We start from the raw sequence: 14,003 nt of genomic DNA, 5'->3' as shown, positions 1-14,003 counted from the left end.
CAGCCGACTACACTCATACAGACATTTTCAGGGTCTTTAATGTAGCTGATAGAAATTCAGGAAGATGCAGGCTGATTAAGCATCACATTAGGACTGGTGATTATCTCCTGCCAGGTGGAATGGGTAAGGAGGACAGGTAAAAAAATGGCCTTCACCACAGGATGGGGCCTATACCACTGGAGGAACGTGCCAATGGGCCTTATGAACTCACCCACTACATTTCAATGCAAAATGGAACTCATCCTAAGTGGGCTGCCGTGGCAAATTTTGCATGGTACATCTAGATAATATTGTGATTAACAGTCGTACATTTGAGGATCATGTTGTCCGTCTGGAGGATGTTTTCTGCAGAATACAGTCTGCTGGGCTGAGACTCAATGCTAAGAAATGTCATCTTTTAAACTGAGCATGTCTGGGAGATGGCGAGACAGACATGTTACTGGCCTTTCATGCTGAGGGAAGATGAAGAAGATGTTTATGATTGAGAGTTGTCAACGAATCTGTTTAATAACAATTTATTGTGAAAACCTCTGTGTTGGCTGCGTTGGCTTAAACGCTAGCTAGTTCGTGCTGAACACAGAAGCTAGCAGAGGCTTGCATTGACCAGAAAGCAAAACAGTAAAATGAATATTCCTTCACATGCGAAGGCTCCTGTCCTTTTCATGTGTGCAACAATATGCATCTCTACATCATGATGACACACAGCACAACAAACATTTGTGCAGTTCGCTCACTCTCTCGTGCTCTCTCTCTCTCTCTCTCTCTCTCTCTCTCTCTCTCTCTCTCTCTCTCTCTCTCTCTCTCTATGTAGCTAGCTAGCTTTGTAACAGTGGCCATTGCAGTGTCACCTCAAAAGAAACTGGTCCCCCTTTCCAAAGCATGCGTACAACTCCGCTAGCTCTGGATATACCTTCTGTGTGCTGTATAGTCCTGTTAAATTAGTAATGTAGGTCTCAGCTGTAGACTCAGTTGCACTGACTGTTAAGGATTCATCACCAACAGGTCTCTCATAGCCTCAAGATGTCTGCAGGCCTCTTCAGTACAAGTCTACCATCATTGAATATCTGCAGGCTGCTTCAGTACAAGGCTACCATCACTGAATGTCTGTGCTGGCACCCAAGTGACCTGATGCTGGATGACAAAACTTGCAGTTACCCTGCAGAGACTATAGCCATCTTTCCACTTGGCCGTAGGATTTTAATCAAATTTCCCTTAAAATAATTCATGAGGATGAGTGTTTATTCAGTTTCAAAATACAACTTGGAAAAAAAAACAAAAACAAAACAAACTGACTGAGCCTAATGTGCCTGTTTACATCTTGCATTAACATGTATCACCAAAAGATGTATGGTAATACAGGTGTAAACAGATTTGATGATTCAGCTGACCTGCAATGTCTTTATTCTAATTGAAAATTGGATAATTGTTTAATAAAATAATATTCAAAAGGAAGATGGAATCCAACACCATGTATATTACATATAGAATAGTGTTGAGATTATTTCTGCAGTATGGCATATGGAAAATTGGGGTGCAGTTCTCTTTCTGGGACACACAACAGCTATGCCTTGAACTATCAATATGACTTTAAAAATTAAGGTGAACCAACTAATTGGCCTTGTAACTGAGTGAATTGAAAAAGATTGGGTGCCTTATTTATAATTGGGTTTTTTTTGTTTGTTTTTGTAAGTCTATAAGTATAAACTGCTTCTTTGAAACACCTTTATAACAACAAGACATTATATACCACCTCAGAAAACACACTGGATAGATAAGGCCAAACTTCATAAATGCTGTTACAAGCAAAATTAACAGTAAACATGAACAAAAACTAAATAAATGTAAAGAAATAAGGGGGAAAAGGGAGTGAAAGGCTTGGACAACCTGAGGAAGAAATGGCAAGGAGGAATAAGCCACACGCACACATGAATGTACAATTTCAACTGTTTTTATTCATTTTCACTGGAGCCACCAGACAGCTATAAACGTCTTGGTGGTGCTGCGAGCCAGCTTCACTGATAGCTGCTGAAAGCCCAAGCAGTGCCAAGAAAAATGACCCCAGCATCCTCTTACCTAACAAATACCCTAAAGACAAAGAGAAGATAAAGAATCCCAACCACTCCTTCTAACACAAAGGGAAATACAATATTTGGGACATGCCCCCTTTCCTAGTGTGACTAACAGAACATGCTGTATGTATGTGTGATCCTGTCTTACCTGCAATATTATATACCATAATATAGAAACAGTAACCTCTTTGTTTGACTGGCTGCCACACGCCAGCTACATTCACTGCCTCTTTATTCTCCAAGCTCCACCTCTGGTCACACGTGTCTGAAGTTCCACTGGTCCACTGATGTAATGTTTGCACCATTGGGTCTTCAGCAAATCTAAATCTGTAAAAGGGAACATGAACAAAAATACACCCAAGGGAACTCCTGTTTCCATAACAAACCCAAAGGGTGAAAAAAGAGAAATAAAACCAGGATTACCAGTTAGAAGCAGGGGTATTCAGTAGTGCAGATGTGAGCCAATGTTCTGTTTTCTTGGATGTGTAAATTTGACACTTTCATTTAAATTCAATACTGCTCCAGTTATTCAGTTTAAGCACAAAATAAGGAACAAAATAATGGTGTGTCAAAACAACAGAAGATTATCTTTGTTATTCTCCAAGGAATTTTCCTGCTTGGGGAAATGCTTCCTGGTCATGGCATTTAAATACTGATCAGCACTTGAAGCCTCACCTGCATCTCTGACCAACAACACAGCACAATGTTCTTCCTGAAGCTTTCTCTACTCACATGTAAGTTTTGTCCATGTATTTGAAGCTAAACCATAACTCTTGCATCTCAAGAGGAGAAACAGTAATCAAACCCTACCTGTGGAAAACTTTGATTGCACCTTTTAGTGCAGGTCATCCTGCAGCCAACAACACAGGACTCTTTAAGTAGGAAATCTGTGTATTAGCCCAAGGAAAACACCAAATTGCATTGAATGCTACCATAGGACAAGGACCGATTTACATTCAGTTTGGGCTGTTTTAGAGGTAGTTAAAGGAGTCTCTTTTTGTCTCATTCTCTTTTTGTCAGTGTTGGCTGTAGCTTCTGACTTGCTTGTTCATGCGGGTAAGTATTAAATGCACCAACAGCATCAACTCCTCACACTGTTAACATTGTCATGGTCTTTTAATACTTTCTCCTCCATTTTTTACATTTTGTTTATGTTTATTTATTATTTTTCTTATTTGCTTTCATACTGTATTTGTATGAATGAACTTCTTCATATTATCAGACTAGAGTACAAGTAGGTGCATATTGTAAGTTAACCATTGCTTTGTTTATAATATAACAAAACAAAAAATTATCATTGCAGGGTTTCAGATTGTCTTAGCAGTTACAACATATTTATTTAAGTAGTTGTCTATGATTTTTGGTTATTTCAGAAAATGTGATCACCTGTGATGGTAGTGTCCAGCACCTCAGCTGTGGTAAGCTTAAATGTCTTACACTCAGAAACATTAAAACTGTCGAACCATACAAAAATATATAATTAATGTAGAGACTTAAAAGTACAATTTTCTAATAATTTTTAAAAAGAACTCTGTAAAGGTTCTTCCTGCAGCAGTAAACACGAAGTAGAATTTGAAAATGTTTAACATATAAATACAGTTACCAAAACAATGAGCATTTAATTTATGCATTATTTTTACATAACATTATATAATATCTGAGTAAATATTTTAACTTTATTAATCACATCTCAGCACTGCAGAGAATAAACTTCACATTTGTATCCATACTTGCATGCTTTCAGACACTGGACTGATAAATGTGATGTCTGCTATATATGGCCGGACAGACAAACGCATCTGCACTACTGGTCGCCCTTTTTCTGAAATCCAGAACACCGCATGTGTCTTGAAGATTCCCATTATCTCTGCTAGGTAGAGTAAACATACACAGCATGTCAAAGTCTTTTATTTTTTGTATCCCTACTGAGCCTGAAAAGGCCTGTCCCATAAAAGAAATTAAATATTACTGATTAAAGAATGTGGAATGTTGGTTTAAGAGACTCCTGGAAAAGTTGGACAATCTAGATTAAAAATTTTGTACCCTCTTCAGTGAAATTTGAATCAAAATAATGACATTGAAACTGCTACTTACAACCCCTTTGATGTTAAACGTAGCAAGTTTTTATTCAATGGATATATTTAAAATTTCTGTAAGAGCATTTCTCTCTGGTGGACAGTTAACTGCAGAGGTCTACTATTAATTTAAAATAAAACACATCCCCATCTGATATGTAATAACCATTGTAACAAACAGGTGCAATGGGCTTAGGCAGTGTGAGTTTAAGACTGATACACTTGGCAGCCCTGACCCATGTAACGGAACGGACAAGTACTACAACACCACTTACAACTGTATCAAAGGCCGTAAGTATGTGTAGGATAAAGTCTGCTAGGTTTGATATCGGCAGTATTGTTCTAAACTACTGGACATCTGTTGCCCTGTGTGGTTCCAGCTCTTACACACCGGATGCATTTAATTAAAATCCTAAATATTGAACTGACAAATTCATTCAGGTTAGACCTCTGCAGAGTGGTAGACTTTCAAGTTCTGATGCATGTTTTGCCTCCTTCCTCCAGATGTCAGTGTAACGTGTGAAGATGGCTACAGCACACTGGACTGTGGTGAGGACACACTCCTTCTTCATTGCCTTATTTAGTCAATAATACTGTTTCTGTTAAGTCCATTTGAAAGTACAGTTGATATGCAGTTTCTCATGAAAGTACAATGTTCCAAAGTGTTAATTATGTCTGTACAGGGAATGATGTGATTCAGATCATCAATGCTAACTATGGGCGCACAGATTCTACAACCTGCTCACATGGGCTACCTGACACTATCCTGGCTGACACCAACTGCTATGCTTCTGGCACACTTTCTATTGTGGCTACGAAGTATTTTTTTTTTAATTTCGAATTATTTGATTCCTATAAGAGGCAATGTTGTTGTTCTGTGACAACTCTTCTAAGAGGTCTTAGTAACATCTCACTTTAATTTACAGGTGCAATGGGAAGAGCAGTTGCACTGTGCAAGCTTCAAACACCACCTTTAAAGATCCGTGCTTCGGAACTTCCAAGTACCTCACTGTCTCCCATCATTGTCTCCCACATCCAGTTCGTAAGTAATTAATCCTCCAAAGAGGAATTAATCACCCTTTCAGTGATTTCCTCTTTCCTATTCACTCCATACATTTTAAAAAATCTAATGCATTGCAATCTAGATCTACCATCTTTGGCAAAAATCATTTACCAAGGTTTGTAGTTTTTTTTTAACTATGACTAAACGGAAACAAGGGTAAATGTTTACAGAAATGTAACTTTGTCTTGGATTGTCACATTTAACAAGGATTATACAATTATTTCTGCTGTGGTTTCTGTGTCCTGTAGAGACCAGTGTGACCTGTGAAGGAGATAATGCTGTTCTGACATGTGGTTGGTACAGGCTTCTCTTTGACATGTATCCCCTTATATGATGAAGATTATGAGACAATGTCCTATTAAATCCAACTATAAAGCACATTCAAGGAAAACTGAGTAAAGATGTCTGTTTTTACAAATATACATGTATTTCATGTGTTCAAGATGATGAGACAATATCTCAGTACCTCCCACTGTTTGTGAGTGCAGACCATGCCTTTAATTAATCAGATACAGTTTGAGGAGAAAACGGTATAACTGTAGAGGGGGAAAGGAACTCCGAGCACTGGAGCTGGAGTTCAGGCTGGCTTCTGCCGTGTGTCAGACAGCCAGATCTCACTTTGGGTAAAGAACCAAGGGATAAGTGCAAGAGATGAGGGGAAGCACAGAGGTGATGGGGGGGGGGGGGGCTGCCACAGAGGTCAGAGGTGAAGTTGGGTATGTATAGGAAGTTACACAGGAGGCAGGAAGATGTGGATTTCCCCAAACTATTATAATTGTTTAAATAATTATTACATTCTAAGGAACCTTGAGTAAAGAGGTTTCCAAACATATACATTCTTTCAGTGCAGTATTGCACTCCCAGCACTGCTTATCTTATTTTTCTAACTGATTTGTGCACACATTTGCAAACATATGCAGTACCATGCACACTGCACGGATGTGAGCTATCTATATTTATTTTAGTGCTGATTTCCTCAATCATAGTAACTTGTGCTAAACTCCTTCACTTGTAGGCGCTGGTGTTTTAAATATCCACAATGCTAACTATGGCCGAACTGATTCCACCGCATGTTCTACTGGACGACCTAGCAGCCAAACCAGTAAAACTGACTGCTATGCAACCAACACACTAACTGAGGTTACAAACAGGTGAGTCCAAATAAACCTAAAAGTCAATTTATGTCAGTGCAAAGGCAATAAAAATAAAATAATAATTTAATAATTGACAATGGAAACAGAGTTTTTTTTTGTCATTACATTTTTTCCCCCCACAGATGTGAAGGCAAGAGCAGCTGTGTAGTACCTGCCACAAACTCTGTCTTCTCTGACCCCTGTTATGGCACTTACAAGTACCTGAGCATTAAATATTCCTGTGTGGTGCACAGTGAGTTTCTCTTTTGTCATCATCCATTTATACTGTTCACAAAGTGTCTTAAACCCCATATACACCTGTTCATTTATACAAATTGTAACGGCCCGAGTGCTGCAGGGCGAGGAGTAGCACGCACAGACTCCCTCGGCAGTGACAGACGTTTACTGACAGACACTTACCACATGGGCGCCCACATACAACGTAAACGGTCAACACAAACACGAGCATTGACATTGTGAAAACGAACAAGGGCAATCACGGACAGTGATGCACACACCGACAGGGGTTTACATACGTAAACACAGAACACTAACTAGGTACAGGTGTGTGCAGACATGTAGGTGTGATTACAAACAAACAAGAAACCCCCACTGCACGCGGCGGCCCGTACCACGTGACAGAAGGAGCGTTCCGTGACACAAATTATGTGGGTAGTTTTTCTGGATAAGATTTTACCCATTGATATTTATACTTTGCAGTAAAATACATCTCTGATGAGCCAAATTTAAATTTGATATAGCATGAAAAATGCAAATCTTCTCATACTTTTCAATTGTGTTTGGAGAAAGATGCCAAGTACGACATTTCTGCTTTGAGGTGGATTCTGTAGTTAAATGGCATGACATGATATGTTTGGAGGGGTTTTGATTGTCAAGTGTGGCTCAGAGAGACTAATGTACACATGTAACCTCTATGTGTTCATGCATTTCAGACCACCTCTAAAAATGAATGGAAATTTAAATGTTTTAAATGCATCTTGGGTCCATTTACAGCTGCATTTTTATGCCTAATCCTGATGCTCAAAACAGCAAACAACCATCTTCAGTCACATTGTCACATTGAGTAACTTGTCCAGTAATTTGTCAAGGACATTGTACAGAAAATCATCTTTCTCTTTACTACTATTGACTGCTCTTTGTTTTCTTACAGAATAACTCAAGACATTGCAGCTTCTTCCCTGGTGTCCTATTCTATCTGCAAATGATTCAGATTGAGTTAAAATATGTAACCCTGCAGTATCCTATCCTGCAGAGGCATTGATATACTACATATATTAAATGATTGTAATGATTGTAGTGTTACAATGAGGGGTCCCCCTGGCACTAGTGGCTACAATCAACATTTAGGATGGATAATGAAATACATAATGTCACTTAAATAGATACAGAAACACCCTAACATCATCTAAGACAAATGACATGGTAACATATTTGCCAGAAGGGAAATACAATGTTTGTATTATGTAAACAATGTTTTTGGTAGATAGCATAAACACGTTAGCAAAACAAGTTAAGTTAGCAAAAAGCAGGGGGTGGTTTTTGTCTATCCTTTTTTTCCACTGGGATTTCCTCACTTTGTAGCCTTTTCAAAGGCTGATGAAGATGCATGTTAATAAAAGCACAACCTGAGTGAAGATTATCTGTTGCACATACATGTCAGAAAGAGTTTATCTCTGCCATTCAGTGAAGAAAGAGAAAGCTGATACCTAAGCTTGAAACCTGTTCTGTTACAGTAAAAGTAAAATGTAAAAATATTAGAAACATGAACAACATTCAGTACATCCGTTGGGAATAACTGGAAATGTTAAAGTTAAAGCATAAAAGGACCAAAAATTCACTTTAAAATAATATCTACAGTGCAGAAAATGAATGTTGTATCAACCTTGTGTCTGTCAGTCAATTTGAGAAGTAAAAATGCTAAATTATGTAGCTATACAAGACAAGAACTGACGCTACAAGCATGTATTTTTATCAAATTTTACCAAATTATCACAAGATGAATATATGAGAGAGGAGAGGGAGCACATACAAAAAACTGGTCCTCAGTGAAGTGCACATAAGATTAGTTCCTGAGTTCCAGTGTAAATATTATGAATCAGGATTAGAGTTGCAACTCCATATCTAACCAAATGTACATTTAGACACTTGAAAAATATGCAGTCTGCCGTATGTGGCCGGACTCACAGAGGCATTCTAGTCTGCCTTTCCTCAAGTCCAAACTGTTTAATGAAGATATCAAAACTTTCAGAGGTAGAGAATGCCTTTATTTAGAACAATCAGACAGTTTTGTAAAGACATATAAAGGGGAATAACATTTATTCCGTACTGCAGTTTGTTTGAAGGAAATTATAGTCACAACGGAAACATACATGTACAGTGATTTATCAGTCCTATAGTCCCATAACATATTAAGGAAAAATACAAAGGTATCCAAACTGTATAAAAAGGGATCACACTACCAACTCTTGCAGAACTTCAGAACAGATGAAAATATTTCAGATTTACAAGTGGGATTAATCTATAATCCTCGATTTAGAAAAGTTAACCCCTAGTACAAAAAAAATTTCTTCTAATCTTAGTTCTTTTTTCCTCTCTTTTCTCACAAACTGGAAATTTAACAAAAGGCACAGGAAATGCTCTTCCACCCAGTCCCTCCAACAGACTGCAGTACTAAGTGAGATGGAACATTTTTATCCAAAGCAATTTACAATTGTGACTAAGTACAATTTGAGCAATTGAGGATTAAGGGACTTGCTCAGGGGCCCAACAGTGGTAATCTTCCGATTACAAGTCAAGTACCTTAACCACTGAGCTACCACTGCCTTTGCAAAAACAAGCTTTGCAGAATCAGAAAATACTCCCAAACACTTCAAAAATTATCATTATCATCTTCAGGAAAAAGACAAAGTTGTTCCAACACCATATTCTGCAGATAAACCTGTTACAGTAGCATGAATAAAAGTTTTCATCTTCAGTTAAGTACACATTTGCCTGACATTTACATTTACGGCATTTAGCAGACATTCTTATCCAGAGCGACCTACAAAGTGCTTTGTCATTTGCTCATAGAATACATCTTAGCCAGTAGAGTAGGTTAGAGTCCAATATATCAATTATCTAGAATATTGTAGAAATACAGGGATCAATACTGACAATCAAATTGCTAATAATTAATAATGATTAAAAAACTTACTAATTAAAGGAACAGGGTACAACTCTCTAATCCTAGTTGTTTTAATTTCTAGAGGACATAATTGGTGTCCTCTTATGTATAGAGCATGAGGTTCTCTAGGCCCATGTTATAATAGCATAGAAATACATGAAGACTTCAATTTTATTTAATGGGTATAATGATGTGTTTTCTGGGATTTCTGTATGAACATTTCCATCTAGTGGAAAGATTGTGAACTGCAGAGGCCTGCTCATAATTCATATTCACGTAACTAAACACTTGAGATTAAATAACTATAACTTTTATTCTGTTTACTCAAACAAGTACAGTGAACAGAGACAATGAGAGTTTATAACTGACATGTTTGGCAGCCCTGACCCATTCCACAGAAGTGATATTATATTGATATTAGAGAGATACTACAACTCCACTTAAAATTTCACCCAAAACTTAGTACTCCTGCAGAATTCAAGTTCTAATACATCTGAGTACACCTAAGGTCTCCTGAATGTTGAAGCCGACATTAACTTGGGTTCAAATTAACTTTTCACAGCAATGCTCATCTGAGACCATGACTAAGGCCAGGGGACAGCAAATCTAACAAATCTAGCAAATCTGATGCATTTTGTTTTATTTCCTTCCTCCAGATTTCAATGTGACATGTATGGATGGCTACACACACTGGACTTTGGTGAGGACTCTTCATGCTTATTTCTATTCCATTTTATTCCCCGTGTCTCGGGAACAAAAGGGAGTAACATGAGTCAAATCATTGATGCTCATTATGGGCGTACTGATTATGTAACCTGCTCAGATGGGCTACCCAGCTGTCTTGAGTGACAGTACCAAATATTATGCTCCTAACACTCTAGTGTGGTTTTATGGCAGTTTTTTGTATTTTTTCATTTTGCCCAGCTGATGCAGTTTCTTGGCCAGTGACCACCTTTACTAACAAGTGGACTTATTACTAACTCACAATCAAAGGTGAAATGGAAATGTGATCTTCAATCATCATGTTCACAAATCTTTGCATTGGGACTTCCAACTTAAAAGTACCTATCTCCATAACTGCCCCTACATCCTAGTGGTAATTAATACATCCTTCCGACCATTCTATTTTAGTATTACCTTTGAGGTGGCTTTTACCTTAATAAACTTTGCCATGTTTATGTATGAAATGCTGTTATTTTTAATATAAATTATTTTGACCTTAGACATTTAGGAATCCTGGCTATTTTCTACATTGTTGATGCTACATTTTAGTAGTATGGAGCTATTTCTTGAAAAAGCAATGATGGGAGATGGATTTTTTAACTATTTGATCACAAATTCATAAACACTGCTATGTTAAAGTTTTGCTCTTTGATATTACGTAGTCTGTTTATTACCAACTAAACTGAAAACAGATTGGCTGCATAACAAACAGGTGCAGCATTAGTCTGAGTAGCAGGCTAATGCGTATCACTGTAGGGAAAGACCAGTTACTGTGGGAAAGGAGTGGTGGTCGGTACTCAGATGAAGGGGAGGTGTCACGTGTGTGCAGTGAAAGGGAGGTGTGTTGTGAGCTCACGATGTCCTCAATTGGTCGTGTGTTGACAATGCCATGTCTGGCTAGGTGTTGTCCTGAAGAATCATTCAGAGAGAAACAAAACCATACCACGGGAGAGTCAGTAAACTCTAAACAAATAACAGTCAGCCCTAAGTCAGTCGACTGATTCAAGTTACAATATTAAACATTATATTTTTACATTTGGCATTTGGATGAGAACTAGATGACAACTAAAGTCCTGGTTATTATTTGTGACTTTGATCATATGTGCCCTGTTAGCCAATCATTAACAAGATTGAAATTACACACACTCTGTGTATTTAGTAGATGCTATTCAGAAGACTCACTGATGGTATAGAAAAAGTAAAAAGACAGTGACAAAAAAAGAAAACAAAAGAAAGGTCTTCAGTGAGGAAAGAAGAGAAGTTGGGATGGGCCCAGAGAGACATAGACCTCACCCTACCCTGCATGCATGAAAGATTATTGCCTGACGAATAGTGGCGGTGGAGGTTTCAGTACCCTGGACAGCGGCCAGCAATAACTAGCAATGCATGCGTTTAGTCTTCCAGGGGAATGAAAGGACTCACCATCACAGCACCTAAATCAAGGCCCTCATGACCCCTTTGACACTTACGACCAAATTCCTCATGATTTAGCAGACAAATGGTTTTATTGTGATTATATGACACTGCAAAGTATGCAATGCCCATATTCAGGAATACAGGCAAACATTTGCTATCCTGATTTAACTAAATACCTCGACTATGATTAACTTTAATCTTGCCTGTTTACATAGCTTGGGGTTGCAGGAGCTTGATAATATCAGTGGGAAAGGTTTTGTGCCGTCCACTTTTATGGGAGCTCGAAACTCATTTATGCCCTGAACCCTGGGGTTTCCAAAGCTTCAATCTGCATGGCCCATAGATGGGCAAAAGAGGCTGAAGTCCCAGTATTAGATTACGAATACATTTGTGCAAGTAATAATGTGTAATGACATACATAAAGTAACATTCCCAACCCTAGTGATTAATAATAATAATAATAATATATAATAATAATAGTTTGATTTTTTTTTTTATCACCTTTCAGACTCAGTTGCTTTACAACAACAATGAAGAAGGAGAGGGGGGAAAAAAAACAAACATTGACACATTTATCATATTAATGAACAACTATTAAAAGGACAAAAGGTTATGAGAAACACTGAGAAGAGGTATGTTTTAGGTTGTGATTTGAAAGAGGAAAGTGAAGAGCAGAGATAGAAAGATTGAGGTAGAGTGCTCGTGTTCCATAATTGGGGAACCATGACACTAAAGAGCCGTTAGGTACATATACTCTATAACTGCGCCAAATATGGTACCATACGTTTTACAGTCAGCTGTAAATGGAAAAAACACTACTGTAATCCATTATTGTACTCTGATATCAGTTGCCTGACTGTACCAGAATTCTGTAAATTGTGTCAACATTTTTTGCTCTTTCATGAATGATTTGCTTTTGTCCAAAGAACATGTCCAATTAACGAATTCAATTTAAAAAAATTTAAAAACAGCTTTACTCAAATCATCTTTACAGAGATTGCGTGTCCATGCTGCTACTGAGGAAGACAAAGGCAAATGAAAAATTCCCTAGGTGCTAGTGGAAGAAACTTGAGAAGAACCAAAATCAATTTTTTATTTTTATTTTTTATTTTTTTGCAATAAACTTAGAAGAGTAGTGTCTTAAGATGCAATTCAAAATCATTTGGCAGAGGTCTTCAGATTAATCATGGAAAACCATTGAGTACTTCTGGCCAAGAGTCTACACAGAAACTTAACACCGTCAGCAGGAGAGTTGAGGGAAATGGTCATGGGGCTATTCAGTAGCCTCCATGACTATTTAATCACATCAGTATGGTAATTAGCGCACACAGAAGAGCCTTTGGACCGCAACGGACAGATTTATATGATTAATGGAAGGCAGCAGAGACTTCTGCAGAAAGGCATCGCAGGCAAGAGGACTCTCAGACATCAGCAGCCCTCTGCTCTGCCGTCAACGCATCTGTGTGAACGCGTGCGAGGATGACGCCACCAACACCTCAATTTACTATAATTCTCTATGCACATAAAACCCAAAGGTTTTCACCTTTTACCTAACAGGAAAGCTCATTTGTTGACTTGCTCTTTCTTAGGGTTACAATCCGCATGATTGCGTGTTATTCTGATAGATTTCGTGTTCGTATTTTTAAATGGAGAGGCATGTATTGTTTTTCACCAGGGATCACACGACAGACAATATAAGTGAAGCTTTGCTTTTCATTCTGCCACTTTCCCCCTGTATGTTGCTATTAAAAAGTAATGCGTGTGCGGTACTCATGACTGTTGAAAAATGTGAAATACATCACAATTTGTCATGAATTCCTCCCCACATACACAGCAGGTAAAATGGCCCAAATCCATTTTTTGTTTGTTAGCCTGTTCACAATAACTTTTCAAGCGAACTATAGCCAACCCTAGTCCGAACGAATCGCACTCCTAGAAATGACCTGCATGCGCAAAAGTAGTCTCCCAAACAAGAACTAAACGCGTCACGTTTGATGCATTTTTGCTGTTCACACTGCGACACAGCATGGCCAAAACACTGACCATGAGGTCTTTAAAAACAATTATACTGGTCAATATTTTCCACACAGTATTGCTAGTGTATGACAACCATCACAGCCCACATTTTTCTCTCCCTTATATAATTGTTGAACACCAAATGAAGGTGTTGATTTATCAAGTAATGATAACAGTGCAAGTGAAAACAACACTGTGGAACTAATCTTACAACCAAACAACTTGGAGATATTTGAGTAACAAGACCTAGATTCAAAATGCTGTAACTACAATTTTTAGAACATTCAATACTGCTGCAAGTTGAATAATACTGCTTCCAAATAA

The 14,003-nt window shown here is 38.0% G+C and overlaps 1 protein-coding gene across 1 annotated transcript; it reads left to right on the top strand.

Moving 5' to 3' along the window:
- The first annotated feature begins 2,772 nt into the window (after positions 1 to 2,772).
- LOC118240077 (rhamnose-binding lectin-like) lies at positions 2,773 to 7,304 on the top strand. Its single transcript, XM_035536462.1, has 12 exons — positions 2,773 to 2,803; positions 3,090 to 3,125; positions 3,443 to 3,487; positions 3,814 to 3,943; positions 4,326 to 4,435; positions 4,649 to 4,693; positions 4,828 to 4,963; positions 5,071 to 5,186; positions 5,456 to 5,500; positions 6,223 to 6,358; positions 6,484 to 6,593; positions 7,294 to 7,304. The coding sequence occupies exons 1-12, from the start codon at positions 2,773 to 2,775 to the stop codon at positions 7,302 to 7,304; spliced, it is 951 nt and encodes a 316-aa protein (XP_035392355.1).
- The last annotated feature ends 6,699 nt before the right edge of the window (positions 7,305 to 14,003 follow it).

The sequence above is a fragment of the Electrophorus electricus genome, chromosome 18 (genome assembly GCF_013358815.1).
Source record: "Electrophorus electricus isolate fEleEle1 chromosome 18, fEleEle1.pri, whole genome shotgun sequence".
Classification (NCBI taxonomy): domain Eukaryota; kingdom Metazoa; phylum Chordata; class Actinopteri; order Gymnotiformes; family Gymnotidae; genus Electrophorus; species Electrophorus electricus.
This window is presented reverse-complemented; position numbering and strand designations above follow the sequence as displayed.

Bases quoted from the DNA above. Each gene is read 5' to 3' on its own strand.
- LOC118240077 (XM_035536462.1), top strand. From the start codon at position 2,773: ATGTTCTTCCTGAAGCTTTCTCTACTCACAT. The intron at 4,694-4,827 runs GTGAGGACACAC...ATGTCTGTACAG, and splicing joins CTACAGCACACTGGACTGTG to GGAATGATGTGATTCAGATC. The intron at 4,964-5,070 runs GTATTTTTTTTT...TTTAATTTACAG, and splicing joins CTTTCTATTGTGGCTACGAA to GTGCAATGGGAAGAGCAGTT.